Raw genomic sequence first — 16,716 nt, 5'->3', positions numbered from 1 at the left:
CCTTTAGCATTGTTGGTTCTGGCATATTGAATCTTCCTTTCTGCACAGTTTAAAACATTAAGCAGAGTGTTTCATTTATTAAAATAAAAAATGTCTTATTTATAATCTCTTCTCTTTTGTTTTATAACATTATACAGTTTCCATCACAGACTTTTGAAGATGTTTAGTGCAGGTTACATTTCAAATAATTACGTAAAAGCATATCACTGTCTCACATAACATAAAGCATTTCAAGTAGCCATCATCTTGCACTTTGTGAATGACTTTCTGCAACTTAACTGGTTGAGCTCAGGTGCATAAAATGAGAAGCGATGTAAAAGGGAGTGAGACATGTCATGCTAGAGAGTATATGATTGGTCAAGAGAAACCAGTATGAGTTGATGTAAAAAAAATTGTTAATCGATTTCAGTGGAGCGTTACATGTTTCTATCATTTTTACGTCTTATAAATGTAAATTGTCACTGTTTTGGAACACACTAGCTCAAGGGTTCCCAAACTTTTCAGCCCACGACCACTAAAATAACAATGCCAATGACTCACGACCCACACAATTTTTTAGAGGTGGTTAAAATATAAATGTTAAATGCAAGGGCTCACACACACACACCAATATGCTTATAGAAATTATCATACTCACACCACAAAAAAAGTGTAATCTAACAACTATATAATTTTTTTATAGTCATTTATTCAATTTAATATGAACCTCATCTAATTAGCACAATGTTTTCAGCACAAGTCTATTCTTATTTAATTTTGGAGACCACCACACTTTGGGATCACCCTCCATCAGGGTTTTTGTGGGACCTTAAAAAGTCTAAAATTTAAAAATCAAAATTTAAGCCCTAAATAGTCTTAAATGCACTGTTCTAGGTCAAATATTTCATGATTTCGACTGGCGGAGCGCACTAAATTTCAGTTCACACGGTGCCGCCTTTCAATTGAGTTGAATATGAATCACTTTGAAGAGATTTTGTTAAACAGGTATGCCCGTACAGAAATATTTATGATCCATCCATCAGTCTGTATTTTATATTTTACAGTCTATGGTCCATGCGTGATCATAGGAAGAACCAGATGAATAATAATTCTTAGCTAAGATATTGCAACGGCAGTGGGAAAGAAAGTTTTTGTTAAAAAGTTTGGTAAACCTGAGGGATAAGTTTGTTAAAGCCAAAAGAGGCCATGGCAAAAGTGACCCATGCAGGTACACGATTACAGAACATGTTTTTCCACCATTTATAGGTTTAACACTAATGTATACGTTACAGTTTTGAGTTTAAAACAATTTAATAGTTACAAAACTATAATTAAGGAATATTTATAGGCTTAATTGGTGATAATGGGCAGGAAAGTTGGACCATTATTGCCTTTTAGCATATCAATAGAGGAAACCAACCAGCTAGTAATGTGTGAACTGTGGAGGGCAAAAAAAAAAAAAAAAAAAAAAAAAAAGTCTTTTTTTAGTAAGCGTACTTTTTTATTGCTTTTTTCATAATAAAAACTCTAATTGTAGAGCAACCCGTTCTCTTGTCATTAATATTTAACTTTAATAGGTAGAACTGTCTGAGATATAAACAAAAGCAAGTGATGCATCAAAGTTTAATAAAAAATAAATAAAAATCTTCAATGGTTCTAAAAATCTTTATTAAAATAAATAATAAAAAAAAGAATGTTTAAAATCTTGAATGATAAAACTTCCTACTTCTCTGTTTATCTGCCTGACTTTATGGTGGCAGTATAAATCAGCCTTAAGTTGTTTGTGTGTTTTTTTTCCTGTAGTAATAATGCTTCTAACCTGTCTTTAGTACTGTTCAATTTGAACACATTTATTTGACCACTAATATTGTGATTTAGCATTTTCTCTTTGTGTATGCGTGTTTTTACTATAGGTCTTAAATTCAATACTTAACGGTCTTAAATTTGACATTATGATATCTGCAGAAATCCTGTTAAGCCATTTATATTCTTAAGATTAAATACAAACATAATAAAAGCATGAATTTAAAAGTAAAAACAAAACATTTCTTTAAAAGACAAACTAAGTTTAGGCCAACTGCTAAAACATGGAATAAAAATAATTTCTTAAAAACAAAATTACAAATGCTCATCATCCATGGGGCCCCACTTTAAAACCCCCAGATCTAGACATGCATACAAATGAATTTAAGGGGAAAACGGAATGCAAGCGAACAGTAAACTGCATACAGAAAAGAAAATCTTTTATTGGTACCGTGATGTAATCATTTATGTTTGTAAAGCAGCCTGGGACGAATTAATTAACAACTCCGGGTGCCCCTCTTAATGCTACTACTTTCTATACTTCAGTCACAGTGATAGGATTTGTACTTTTCTTTCCCCAAAACAGGACCAGTTTATTTGAAACGGAGAGAATTTTGTTAATCGTTACCCTTGGATTGCACTGCACAGCTGTGTCAGAGCTCAAACACTCATGTGACAGATCTCAAAAACAATCACAAGCTAGAAGAGTACATTCAGTATGCCAACCCTACCAAAATTTTGCTCGATTATAAAACAAACACAAACAGTTAGGTCTATGATCAGTATTTCCATTTGAGAGTTTAGCAATTATACAGCATCCTTTGCCACACAGATTCCTCTGTATATGCACTGTACATCTACAGCTACCAGAAAGAAAGGAAGCAGGCCGACAGCTGTGATGAGTTTAGTCTGTGGCACAGAGTATTGCTTTTTTTCCATTTTCTTGATGATCTACAGGCTGATTTACAAAGGCTGCCTTCTGCATGCAACAGTGTCCTTACAAGACTCTGTGTGCACTCTTGAGTGCTCCTTCAGAATCAGAAAAAGAGAGAGTATTTAAAAAAAAAAAAAAAAAAAGACTGTCTGGCCAATGGTGCCATTTTGCTCCAGAGGTTAAAAAGTTGAACAGCAACTTAATTGCATCTTCCCATAGTTTACACTTATATTTAGCTACAGTTGTTCAAAAAGATAAAGGGAGATTATGCTTTTTAGCAGTTCTGAACAGGGAAAAAAATCTGCCGTTGATGTTGAAGAGGTCCTTTTCACCAGTAGTTTCACGATGTTCCACTTTGTGAATGAAACAGAGAAATATTACTTCCATATTATCTATTCACAGTAGTGTCCTCCAGTCCATGGAGAATGAATTTAATTAATAATTAATAATAATAATAAAAAAACATTTGTACAATTTAATTGTTCGGAAACCCAGTTCTGTTAGACCCGTTCTACAGATCAGGCCAAAAAACAAAACAAAAGAAAACAATGATACTCTCAAATCAAGCAAACATTTGCAGATCATAAAAAAACACTCTGTTGCATTCAAGTTGAATAATCACTCATCCGCAGTGACTGACTTCACAGCCGAAGCTCGCTTCTCTCTGAAGACACTGAAATAGTTTGAATGTCTTTAATCGTACATGATACAAAATCCCAGCTGAAATCCAAAGTTTTTCCCTCTTCTGGGTCCTTCATTGTCAGAAACACTTTTCTGAAAGACTGAACTACAGGACGTCATTAGCTTGATGTCGCTTCCCGTAGTCCACATTCCTCTCACCTGGAGCGTCACGGTCTTCATCGTCTGAAAGATAAGACAACAGGGGATCATTACAACTGGGTGAGTACATGATTAAAAACTTTGAGACTAATAATAGTGAAAGCTACTAAGGCCACATGCACACTGTAAAAAAATGGGAGTGACAACCACAATGTGTGAATGAGTGAATCCTATAAATGATCATCCTGTGTGCATGCAGAATGCTGCTGAAGTTAGTCTGTCAGAAGACACAGCGAGTACGTTTACATGGACAGCAATAATCTGATTTTAATACGATTAAGACAATACTCTGGTTGAGAGTCTACCATGTAAACAGAAATTTTTGATTATCTTAATCCGACTAAAGTCATAACTGAACTGAACAAAAGATGTGGAGTCTGCCGATTTTAGTTGCATTATTGAAGTGCAGCACAGATGTGTAAACACTGCAATCAAACTATTACCGTCGTGTAGGTGGTTCGGCGCATTTTATGAGAAAATAATCTATATACACACGGCTCTTGGACACTATTCTCTGTACCTACAGAGTTAGTGGAGAACCACAGACGGTTGCATCACAAAATGGAGAAGTTTTTTTCCATACGGCGTGCGGCATCAAATTCTATTAAAACAAAACTCTTCCAGCAGTTCATACTCGCACCCAATATCTCGTTTAAATTAAATGTTTAATGTTCCTGAATGAAAGTGAAAGTGCCAAACTGCAGTTAAAGTTGACAAATTAAAAATGAAACACCCGAAATTACATGAATTTCAGAAAGAAACGTGGATAATTCGATTAACGTCATTGCGTCACAGCGATATGTGTTTTAACATTTAAAACAGGATGAAAGGAACATTCTAAAAGCAACTCATGTAAACACTTTAATCTTATTATTGTCTTATTCAGATTAAGGCAGATAATTTGATTACTGATGTCCATGTAAACCTAGTCAGTGTTTTTGTTTATGCATTGTTCAATGTAAATGCAGTAAATTACCAGCTATACCTTAATAATGTTGAAGAAAGATGGTTCTTTTGCATTTTTAAATAATGCAACAGGATTTTTTAAAACTTGGAAACAAGGGCCATTAATTCACACGACAAAAGCATTTTAAATCCATTTTAAAGTTCACACTTTATTTTAGACACAATTCTTGCTATGAACAAACTCTAAACTACAGTAAGACTTTTTACTCAATAAGCTTTTTAAATTTCCAGCAGTTAATGAGAATTGCTACTTAAACTAAAATGTGATCAATTTAAAGCTTTATAAAATATTCAGAATTACAAAAAAACATTTATTTTCCTTAATTTTGTAGAATCTAGTTACACAAGTAAGTAATGTGTATTTATATAGAGCAATTGTTGTGTATGGCCATACACTCAAAATGCTCCACAATCATGAGAGGGGTCTCTCGACTTCATCGCCAGTGTGCAGCATCCACTTGGATGATTCGACGGCAGCCACAGGACAACGGCACCAGTGCGCTCACCACACACCAGTTATTAGTGGAGTGGAGAGACAAGTGATAGAGCCAATTGGATGGATGGGGATGATTGGCAGGCCATGATGGGTAAGAGCTGATGGAGGGAATTTGGCCAGGACACTGGGTTGCACCGCTACTCTTTCCAAAAAGTGCCATAGGGTTTTTAATGACCACAGAGAGTCAGAACTTCGGTTTAATGTCTCATCCGAAAGACGGCGCTTACTGATAGTATAGTGTCCCCGTCACTATACTGTGTTATATCAATATTAACATCAAGAACATCCATGTAAACAAAATCACCTCAAGTGTCAAGTTTACTGCATTTTGTCTTAAGTTATTGCATATTTCATACGCTGATTATCTTAAAATATAAGCCACAGTATACGCGCACACACACACACGCAAAATGAAAATACACAGGATTCATTCTTGCACTTCCTTTTAGTTTCCAATCCCTAGACCTTACATTGTGAAAATGGCCCAAGAGACGAATGATTCACAAGTGTCACAAGCATTACATGATACTGATGACAAATTAGCAAGATGAAAAATTAAAAAAAGATGGCCAAGTCTACACAGCAAAACAACAGTGAGTTCAAAATAGCAAGTGAAAAACAGCACTTGACATGCATGGACAACACAATAACTCCACACACAAAGCACAAGGATTAGTAAAGACAGTGACTGGATAAGCTGAATGAAGCATGCTGGGAGAGAAGGTTCAGTCTCATAACCACATGGACCAGAAGGGTTAAATCTCTCTCACTCAGATCTCTCTCTCTCTCATCCACACATGCTCTCAGCACACTGAGGTGAGGGCTTCCCCTTCAGTTAACTCCGTCCTTAAAGCAAATGAACTGGCAGTACTTCAGTATGCTGTGAGCCCATGATGACTGAACCAGCAGAGCAGCGACAGCACAGGGTGGGGGAGAGGAGACCAAATAGCAAAGCAGTCGCGATCCCCCTTGCTCACCTTGGACGTCTTCCTCCCCACCATCACCATCCTCTTCCTCATTGTAGGCCAGCTCGGCCTGCTTGTCCGCCTCATACTCACCCACGTTGCCATCATCCCCGTTATAGTCCGCCAGCTTATTGCCGTGTTGCGGATCTACAGGGGACTCGTTTTCATCAAAGAAACGGCCTGCAGAGGCAGAGAAGGGCCCCGTCAGGAAAGAAAGGCAGAAAATAGAAAGAAAGGAACCAGCAAAATTCGAAAGAGGTGAAAAAGAAAGCATGGAATGGTATCGGGGCGATTTTCAGGAAAATCAAGACCAAAGAGTGGACAATGAGGCTGAATGGAGGCCAAAAATAATGAGGTTTAAAAAAAAAAAAAAACGTATGTCATATTTCAGGCCCAAATGACAATCTCAGAGGACAACCGAGGAATGGAGCTGGTGGTAGAGGACTTCCCACAGAAGAAAAGAGGGCTGGATGGGATGGGATGGGATACACCATGTGGAGGTGTGGAGGAGTTTAGCATAGGGAGCAAAGACAGGCAGCACTATAATCAGCATAAAGCCCAATAAACCATCTCTTTCTGTTAACATCCACACACATTACTGCTTAATTTTTCGCACTGATATTGACAAAATGTCAAAATGACAGTAATGTACAGCTTTATAGCATGGGACGATTTCGCTCATGTTTTATCGCAGATATGTATTAAACAAAAACAAACAGCCCTCAATGCGAGTGTGCAAACAAAGACTATAGAATACACAAGACATGTCACTCGTATAGTTTTAAATAGGGAAAGTGTAACGGTCAAAAACGCCTGCTAGTATAGGAGCCAATTCTTAATCACATTAGACTGGATTTCTCCAGGGCAGAAGCCTGGGGTCCGTTCTTTGTACCTCGCTTAAATGATCTAAGATGATTTGGCAGATCCTGGATCTTTTAATCTTGATAACTGATCTCTCGCTAATTTGGTTCTTCAAACAAGTTCGCAAATCAGATTAGAATGTCTGGATAAACTGATCTGAGATCGCTGCGTGTATTGAAGGACAGATCTATCGATCCTCGAAATCATGATCAGCAATGCAACGATTGGCTGACGGCACAGCAGTGTAATGACATCATCTGGTTAATATTCAATTATCCATGTGAACAAAATTACATCAAATTAGCAGTAAACGGTTTGTTAAATATGACACGCAATAACCTTCCACATTTGTTGTGAGCTGCAGGCTTTACACTTTCATGTGTCAAGTGTATTCATCATGTATTTCAATGCATATCAATGTATTTAGTTCTACATTTAGAAAAGATTTTCTTTATTACAGTAGCCGTTTTTTAATCGGTGTAAAGATTAACTGGTTGTTTACAAAACCATTTTGATATTGGTAAAGGCATCTGGAACTATTGTGAAGCATCAAATCACTGGCATATTAACTATCAAAACATGTTCATGACTGCATAAATGTATTACTGCTTTAAAAAAAAAGTCACATATTGTGCATTTTTATTATACACAATTTGTACTAAACAATCTAAAAAGTTCATATCAATAAGTTTTCTCTGTGCAGCACCAGGTGGCAGTCTTTGTACTTTCATTTTGAGAGTGCAGATTGCATACGTTTTATTAATATGTATAACTTTATTTATTTTATTAATAATATATATATATATATATATATATATATATATATATATATATATATATATATATATATATATGTAAGAATTGAAATATTGCAAATATTCTGATATCTTTGACAATTCAAAACATGAGCTGAAAACAGAGACTGGTGACTTCACAACCCACCAGGGAGGAATGCGGGAAAAACCAGTTCCTGCTGCATTTGCATCTGAGTCTGCTTCATCCCCCCAACTCACACATATGGTCATTTCAATGTTTGAATGTTCTAGAATTAACCAAACTGACTTTAACTATCATGTTTGATATCATTTGAAATGTCTCAGTGCGATTGGTACAATGGTCTCATTCTCTCAGAAATAGACATAATCAGAACAATAAATATATAACTTCAGGCATCTTTTGATCCACTGTGAGGGGTGTGACACCAAGTGTGAATGCCTTTTGTTATACATTCACACCCCCTTCCTTGAGGGAATTCTTGGATTATTTAAGGTAAGGACTAAGAAAAGCTCAGGGCGATTCTGCCTAACCAGATCAGCCCATAACATGGGGTCTGCCCCATGTTATGTATATTTCAAAGTCAGGAATGCATCTTTTTCATCTTGGATTTATCTTTGATAATTTGATGTTTTGTATTGATCATTTATGAATTGACTGATTGAATTGGCATAATACATTTACCTGACTAATAAATTGTTATGTTTTGAATGATTCAAACAGAGTTCGTGTTATTATCTTTAGTAGATTGTGGTAATTTCATAGCACCACAAGCCCCTGTTCAGGTTAGTAGCGGACTAGAACACGGTAGACGGAGCATTGCGGCACGTTACACGATGTCTCTAGAGCTCCGACTAACAAATTGGCATTTATTCATGTATACTTAGGCTGTAAAAGGATATCTAAGGGGATAGTCCTTCACCCGATAAACTTTTAATACTATTTAGATAGTATAGTGATTATTCAAAGTTACTACTAGTTTGAGTACGACTGGTCTGCTTAATTCTATAGTAATGATCGTTATATGACTAAATAGCTCTGTCTGATTTAGGAGGTAGCAGACCTATGGGGACCGCATAAAAAATATCCTAATCTGAGTAAGTAGGGTTCTGCCTTTTTAGGATAGCGGTCAATCGCCCCTGTTTAGTGACCAAGACTGACATGCTTGTGCTTAAGAAATTGTATACTCGGCCGGTACAAGATTCAGGATGTTATAGAGATCCCAATGAACGAGAATAACATAAAATGATGAACCGAAGAGAATATTCAATCATAATCTAAATTAATGTGAACGGAAACAAAATAACCTTCTCAATGTTTTATAATTGGAGTCAGATAAAACGAGGATAAACATATTAATATTCTAAACCACCTCATACTAAAATTGGAGTCAGATATGAGTTAAGTTTAATATAAATCAACATTGTGCACTGGAAAGACCGAACATGCAGTGAACCTTCATCCACCATTGGATACCGTCATTGGACCAACTGGCTGGACCCTACATATATATATATATATATATATATATATATATATATATATATATATATATATATATATATATATATATATATATATATATATATATATATATATATATATAGTTTAAAAAATATTTACTCTTTTCCCAAGTGTATATAACTACTACTGTAAGAAAATATCAGAATTCGGAACATACTTTCTGTATATCTTTGCTTGAACTGAGCCGATCTAATTCTGTTTATATAAATTGAACCTGCTCCCGATCAGGTTTGACCTAGCAGAACTGTTGCTATGACAACAACTCTCGGATCAGCTTTGAAGAACGAAATTATCCTGGATCGTGTCAAATCGTCAATATCCAAATCCAGCTAACGGAGTAATCCACGTACGAAAAACGGACCCCTGGACCTGATGTGTGTTTTTACGACAGTGTTTTGCTTCACAGACATAAAAAATATATTAAAATAAAGCTTGAAATCTGTACTTTTAAATGAACCACCTACACCTGAAAACAAACGTTTTTTTTTTTTGGTTTTACAATCTGTATAAAACGAACGTGAGGTACAGTCTGTCCTGTCAAACGCACATCACATGACAGCAACAACTCAAATGTCCACAAACTTGTAAACAAACAGTCGCTGTCATTTCTGGAGGAGATTCACCATCAAGACTAAGTTGTGATTAACTTCAGAAGACCAGTGTGATCTGACAAACCAGTGTGATCTGGCATTTTCCAGAGGATGATAAAGTGTAACTCTGGCATAAATGAGGTCGGTGTTGTGATCTCGTTCCTTTCCAGTGCGCATTCGCTTTAGCATGGGCAACCTAAAAAAAAATGCTGATTTTGCTTGATTCAAACGTTTAGAAATTAAACTTCTAAAACAGTTGTAGTTTAATTTTATTGCTGATTTGTAATGTAATCATAAGCTTGCAAACAGTTTTAGAGAATTTGATGTTTCCCCATTCAGACAGAAGCATACTACCAAAGAGGCGTTTCAAAGATGGCCGCTGAGTGAAATGACTTGCCTTAAAAGGACTTTGTTGCAAACCAACCAATTAAAAAATAAAACATTTACGGCTTGTTTATTTTGTTAAAACGTTAAAGAATGATCAACCAGTGAGATTTGTGCTTTTATTCACGTGCCATGAGCTGTTGACGTTAGTAACAGTAAAACCTGACTTGGTGGCGCTCAAGAACAAAATCATCTAGTAATACACCTATTTTTTTATGGCTTTAACTTTTTCTCTAAACATTTTGACTAGGTGTTCACGTACTGTAGAGAAGGAGGAGGATAAACAGAAGTGAAAAAGTTTGTGGTAAATAAAGGAGGGAAAAGTTTGAGGGTGACTTCTGTGCAACAAGTGAGTGTTACAATCTGAAGTTGTGCAGTGCCACCTTGTGTACCTATTTCTGAATTTCATGAAGCGCCATCTACTGTCAGGGAGAAATTTTGCATATTCACATGGCTCATCGCCAGTGAAACACTGAGTTGGTATGAATGCTGAAAAATGTCTCGGGGGAAAAAAGATTGACGATTAGCATGAGCAAAAATCATCCCAGCATGCACAAGCCTTTACACTGTCCATTTCACAGTCAGTCTGGGTTTCAGAGACACATATTCACTCACTGCTTCAGCGGGATTTGATTTAAAGACTGTGAACTGTAAGAATGGTGATAGATTTTATTGCAGCAAACACCAGGGAGGCCTAAAAGAATAGCTCACCCAAAACATGTTATGTGAAACACAAAAAAACTTGTGAATTACAATCCACTTCTATGGTTGGTAATTCAACAGCAGCTTGGCCATTCTGCTTAAGATCTTATTTTGTGTTCTACGCAAAGCATAATATCTGTTTTTGAATGCTGAGGTTCAGCGTATCTGGGAACATCAAATATTCGGTTGTTAAGTCTGAAGTCACACCTCACTTTTTCTGGGTGCAACTTCCCTACGAAATATCAAAGGCTAACAACAAACAGTGTTAATATGTCATGACTTAACAAGTGGATATTTGAAGCTTTGCCTTAAAAAATACTCAAGTGTGAGTATTGGTTTAATACTCACTCTGACGATGGCGTGGGGGATCAGCAGCCACAGGATCTCTGCCGTTGTGTGGGTCAATGGGTTTGGCGTGGACTTGAACCGGGTTAGGAGGAGGAGGAATCCCAACTCCCTCTGCCTTCAAACCCTCGGCTGATAAAACAAACACAGATACAGCGCTGGATATTAAAGAGGTGCTTACTTCATGGCATGTTTTTAATCTCCATTACTCCCTTGTGAAAAACCAGCAAAGATTAAACATTTTTCACTGACGTTTGCAAGCAGGTTCATGTAGACAGCAGAACACATATAAAAGAAGGAGAAACAAGATGCATTTCTCCCCAACAAAGAACAAAAAATGCCTAAAACATAAATTAATAAAAGTACATGATTACTGAAAAAGAGCAAGCTCCCTTAAAAATGCAGAAATCAAAGGTCATTCATAAATGTTTACAAAATCATTGAATTTTTAAATTAATTTTTTATTCTAATATTCTGATGCTCGGTTTGAATTGCAGCAGATCGTCTTGATCATGTCTACATGCCTAAATGCACTGAGCTGCTGCCATGTGATTGGCTGATTAGAAATTTACATTAATGAAAAGTTGGACAGGTATACCTAATAAAGTGGCTGGTGAGTGTATGTTTTGGTTTTGCATTATTACCAACACAACCAGCAACTGAAAATTTTTAAATACAAGCACCAATAAAGCAAGACCTCTCACCTCCAACTTGTCTGCGCTGCTCCCCAAACTCATCCGCCTTTATGCCTGCCTTATTATCCTCATCAAACAGCATGGGTTTGATGACCACCGGTTGTGGAACCTGCTGCTGCACAGGGATGTCGCGGTTCATCAAACGCAGGTTTTCATCACGGGGCATGTCTGGTCTGTCCAATGGCTGCCCACGTGCCAAATCATCACCCAGTCTGGCACCAGCTCCTGCTCCAAAGCCTGCTCTCTCTTCCTTCAGCATTGCCGCAGCCTCCGCGGGCTCCATGTGTTTTTGCGGTGTGATGGCTGGCTTCTTTATGGCTGGAGATTCATGAAATGCATCTCTGAATTAAGTAACAGACTTCAACTCTAAATTTTAAGCAAGCTTTTTGGAATTTATTTCTCTTCATTACTCTATTACTCATTAAAATTTAATTAATATTCAGTGGTTTAGTAAAATCTTTGAGAGTTACTCACCAAACTGTGAATCGTCTATCTTGCCTACTTCACTGTCTTCAATGCCAGGCATTCCAGCATCACTGCCAGGTTTCCCCAGATCATCTAAAATGTGTGTGAGAGAGAAAAGGTGAGAAAATGAGAGAGGATTATGCAAATTATGCTAGTAGATCAAGAGATAACAATAAAAGTAGTATGTCTAGATTACATTCATACTATGCAGCAAGGGTTACCAAACTTTTTAGCCTGCGACCCTAACATAACAACGCCAGTGACTCGTGAACCCAAATATCATCAGAGGTGGTTATAAATATACAAAACCTGCACACAACGGTGCACACACACCAATAAGCCCAAGTCTATTTTCCATTTAATCTTAGAGAATGCCACTCAGAGATCATCCTCCATGTTCAGTTGTGGCCTGTATTTATTTTTAATCATGTGAGTGTTGTAAATATGTTAGAAAGTTTTACCTGGTGCCATGAAATCAATCTGATGAATCTGACCCTATTGCTGTGTCTTTAATATAACATAATGACTCCAGGGGTCGCAATTCACAGGAAAAAAAATGTGCATGTTGTTTTTTGAATGTAACTATTAACTAATGTTTTTATCTTCTGTAGGTTATGGATAAAATATGCTAATTCTAACAGTTTAATCAAATTAATTAAATTTTTGGAAATCACTAAGCGACCTCCCCCTAATATCCCACAACCCCTCGAGCCATCAAACCACTGCTAAATAGAATTTAATTATTAAATGAATAAAATGAAATAAGTAGCTTTTTAGATAATATGCAGATTTGGATGCAGTGATAATGTTTACTTGTGCTACCTTTAAGAACCGGGACGTCATTTCTCCTTGCAGCCACTGTATGGCGCTCTGCAGTGTCCTCTTTCTCTTTTCTTTTGTTGGATTGATCAAGATCCAAGTCCACATGCTGAACTACAGAATCTGCATTGCGATTTTCTAATAAACTCTGTAACAAGAAAACATTTTAAATTTTTGTGCAAAGGTTGGTGAGTAGAAACAAGCTAGAGCTTACCTGGACTAGGGCTGCACAATATGGGAAAATAACTGAATATCTTTTCTGAGATATATAATGTGATATAAATATGACACATGATGACTTAAGTAACTCTATTTGGAAAGAATTTGTCATTTTACATAGGTTGGGATTATTTTAAAGGAAAGTGCATCTGCACAAAATGATCTGAAAACATACAAAATAATAGAAACAAATAAAACACAAATGATAACAATAGATAGAAATGACTTTAATCATTAGTCATAGAGTATTTGGTTGAGGATAATATTATTTTGGTACAGAGATTCAATAAGTAAATGTAAAATAACACTGTGTATAGTCCTCATTGTATAAATAATTAAACACAACTATAATCTTTGCTAGGGTGGCAAACTTTTTAATTTCTTGTGCCCGAATGTTTTCAATTCGCTTTAAATCTTAAGTCACAAAACACATCCAAATAAAAGTCTTTTACACTGTTAGATTAGGGTTAATCTCTGCAGTCACTCAACAAATCAGGTGTTCTGAACAGTGATTTGATTAATTCTAATCCCAATTAGCATTGAAGATCCAGCAATGTGACAAGGGATGCTCATAATAACTGATTCACTGTTAACCGAAAGGGTTTGTTCTTAACCTATTAATGGTATCAGATAAAAAATTAATAAATATTTTTTAAATTGGCTACATAAATATGCAAGAAAGCAAAATTAAAGAAGAACCTTGCTGGTCACAAACTAGTTGATGCCAAATCAGCGCTGATGGTGATTACCTCTGTCCTGGATCCATATCATAAACATCTCCGTCTATTTGCACAATTGGCGAAAGAAGCAGCAAAAGAAAACTCTCAAATGTGCTCTGCTTTGGAAACAAGACAGCCACAAGTCAGAGCGTCAGGATTTTCTTTCCATGAGAGCTACTTCAGCACCGCTCAAAAACACAACAAATAGGCTATAGTTGTAATGATGTGTACAACCAAAAAACCAAGCTTTTTTCTATTTGAAAATATTCTACAATAGCCTACATCGATGGATCAAACAAATCCAACGATTTTTTGGTATTATTTTTGCGTAATGATAACTCCGCACCAAACTTAGGCTTTTATTTTATAGTTATTAAATGTTATATTATATGTTATATAGTTTTAAACATATATGCAAATTAATGCAATATCATATGTAAACAGCAAAATTGTTATATGCTATAGTAGCCTTTACTTTACAATAAGTAAACATATGAACCTTGTCATTGTCTTCCATCACACGCAGCAGCACGCACATGTACCGCTTGTGAGAGAGGAAATGAAAGCACACAAGGTAAAACCAGATGCTCAAGACATAATTTTTAATCTTTAATGACTTATACTAAAAATGTTGACAAAGGCTTGTAATATAAGAATTAGAGCAAAGCATTAATTAAAGGCATATTTCCTGTGGAGCGATCGATTTGAGGTAGCCTGATATTTTTATTTGACGGAAGAAAGAAATCATATGATCATTACATGGTTTTCGTTTTGTAATCCAAATTTGTTATTCAAGTGAAAAATATCTAGGGCATGCATATTTATTTTATTATTTTATTATTTTTTTTCTATACTGTTGGAATCACTACAGATGCGTGAAGATGCCCTGTTATTATGCTCTGTAGTTAAGTTCGCATGATAAATCAGTATTTTAAAATGCAATATTTAATGTGTCAAACACAAAATAAACACTTCAATTTTTTTTATTATTTAATATTTATTTAATATTAATCTGACCAGCTAACGGTTAATATTTGGGTAGCGAATGGCAGTTGTCGTTTTGCAAAATTAACCAAAATGAGCATCCCTAAATGCGACTATTGGAGGTTTGCACATTGCAATATCAATGCTGATATAACCTGATATATTGTGCAGCCCTAACCCTGACTGCATCTAAGTTATCCATACACTACCTGTCTAAGTTTTGCTGCCTCTTCCTCCACTCTTTTCTTGCTTTCCTCATATTCTGCCTTCAGCTCGGCTATTTGCCGTCCACACTGCAAGCTGCAATGCAGATATTATATTATGCATTCATATTATACATCAACTAGTCCCTAATACATGAATGGAATGGAAGTGCACTGAAAACAACACCTGTTGTTCTGGCTTCAGAAAAGTCCAACAGCACCTGCACTTACCTTTCATATTCCAGTTTCTTTTCCAGATTGGTGCTGTTTTTACGCACTTCCCTCTGCTGGTCTTCCTGTCGGATGACCTCCTGTCTCAGCTCTTTTACCTGCTCTGTAAACGTGAAACACAGAGTCAAACAAGACTCCATTAGATCATGAGCACAACAAACAGGATACCACAGAAACACATTAGAGTGGGCTCGGAAGACTGCTCATATCTCTTCATATTCCACAATCCTTTTTCCATAAACACAGCGTGAATTACTGGGAGAGAGCACCCTCTAGTGAGCACTCTTACCTTTCAGTCTGTGAATCTCTGACATCTGGGCACTGACATCATTCTGCAGCTTATTCTGAAAAACACACACAAATCAGCCATGCAATAACTGACAATGGTATAAAAATGACACCATGCATGTAACATGCACCTAATTCTTGACTATTGTTACAATGGAATTGTCTTTAATGCAATTTAGACAAATAGTTTTTTATCCCTTACATTTTATTCTACTTTCTGTGACTATTTTAAATTTGATAAGGTTCCTTTAGCAGCAACTACATCATAATGTTATTAAAATACAACCAGTTAAGTAAGCTTAAGCATTCATTTAATTGTTCAAGTGTAGAACAAGATGAAAGACCATGTAACCGCTAGCACCGTAAGGAACAGTATGCAAAGCAGAAACTCATTCAAAATACGGAGCTAAGAAAGGTTCTTATAATTTAAATCAATGGAGGTGAAATATGGAATTTAATGCAGTGCTTCTTGTCCGGTCTGAGACCCACTTTATATTAAATATCTATCAGGGGTCGAAGATCACTTATTTTTATAGAAAACAGATCTTAAACGTGGCAAGTTTGAAAGGCAGTTCACCGAAAGCCATCAGGCTGGCTGGCTGAAAATTAAAAGTCTGTTTGCATATACCCCATTACACTATATTTCTAAAACACATGAATCCCCAACCCCATACACTGACCCCCAAAATATGGTTTTCACTTAAGGGTTTGGTTTAAAACAGTCACCACCAATGGAATAAATTAGCTTTTTATACATTTTCCTTTTAGCTAATGGTCTAAGCAGGAAACTAAAACCAAATCATCATCATATTTAGAAATTTGTTAATATAAAGATATTTAGTGTAACAGAGATAATTCACTTTTAAAGGGCACCTATGGTGAAAAATCTACTTTTTTAAGCTGTTAGGACAGAAATATATGTAGGCATAG

General features: G+C 36.1%; 1 protein-coding gene across 2 annotated transcripts in view; it reads right to left on the bottom strand.

The window, feature by feature from the left end:
* Positions 1–2,205: 2,205 nt before the first annotated feature.
* The window catches only part of golm2 (golgi membrane protein 2), a 29,800-nt gene continuing 15,289 nt past the window's right edge, over positions 2,206–16,716 (bottom strand). Inside the window, exons 2-10 of one of the 2 annotated variants that reach the window (XM_087261321.1) lie at positions 15,788–15,842; positions 15,499–15,601; positions 15,274–15,364; positions 13,146–13,290; positions 12,333–12,416; positions 11,868–12,176; positions 11,167–11,295; positions 5,996–6,163; positions 2,206–3,580 (exon numbers count right to left, since the gene is read on the bottom strand). In XM_087261321.1, coding sequence (XP_087117447.1) covers positions 3,504–3,580; positions 5,996–6,163; positions 11,167–11,295; positions 11,868–12,176; positions 12,333–12,416; positions 13,146–13,290; positions 15,274–15,364; positions 15,499–15,601; positions 15,788–15,842 — 1,161 coding nt within the window. In that variant the 3' untranslated portion in view covers positions 2,206–3,503. The remainder of the gene's footprint in view (positions 3,581–5,995; positions 6,164–11,166; positions 11,296–11,867; positions 12,177–12,332; positions 12,417–13,145; positions 13,291–15,273; positions 15,365–15,498; positions 15,602–15,787; positions 15,843–16,716) is intronic. The other variant, XM_087261322.1, reaches the window with a different exon arrangement.

This window comes from Danio rerio, chromosome 7 (assembly GCF_052040795.2).
Source record: "Danio rerio strain M-AB ecotype USA chromosome 7, GRCz13ab, whole genome shotgun sequence".
Lineage (NCBI taxonomy): Eukaryota > Metazoa > Chordata > Actinopteri > Cypriniformes > Danionidae > Danio > Danio rerio.
The sequence above is the reverse complement of the archived record's forward strand: the minus strand, read 5'-3'. Positions and strand labels throughout refer to the sequence as shown.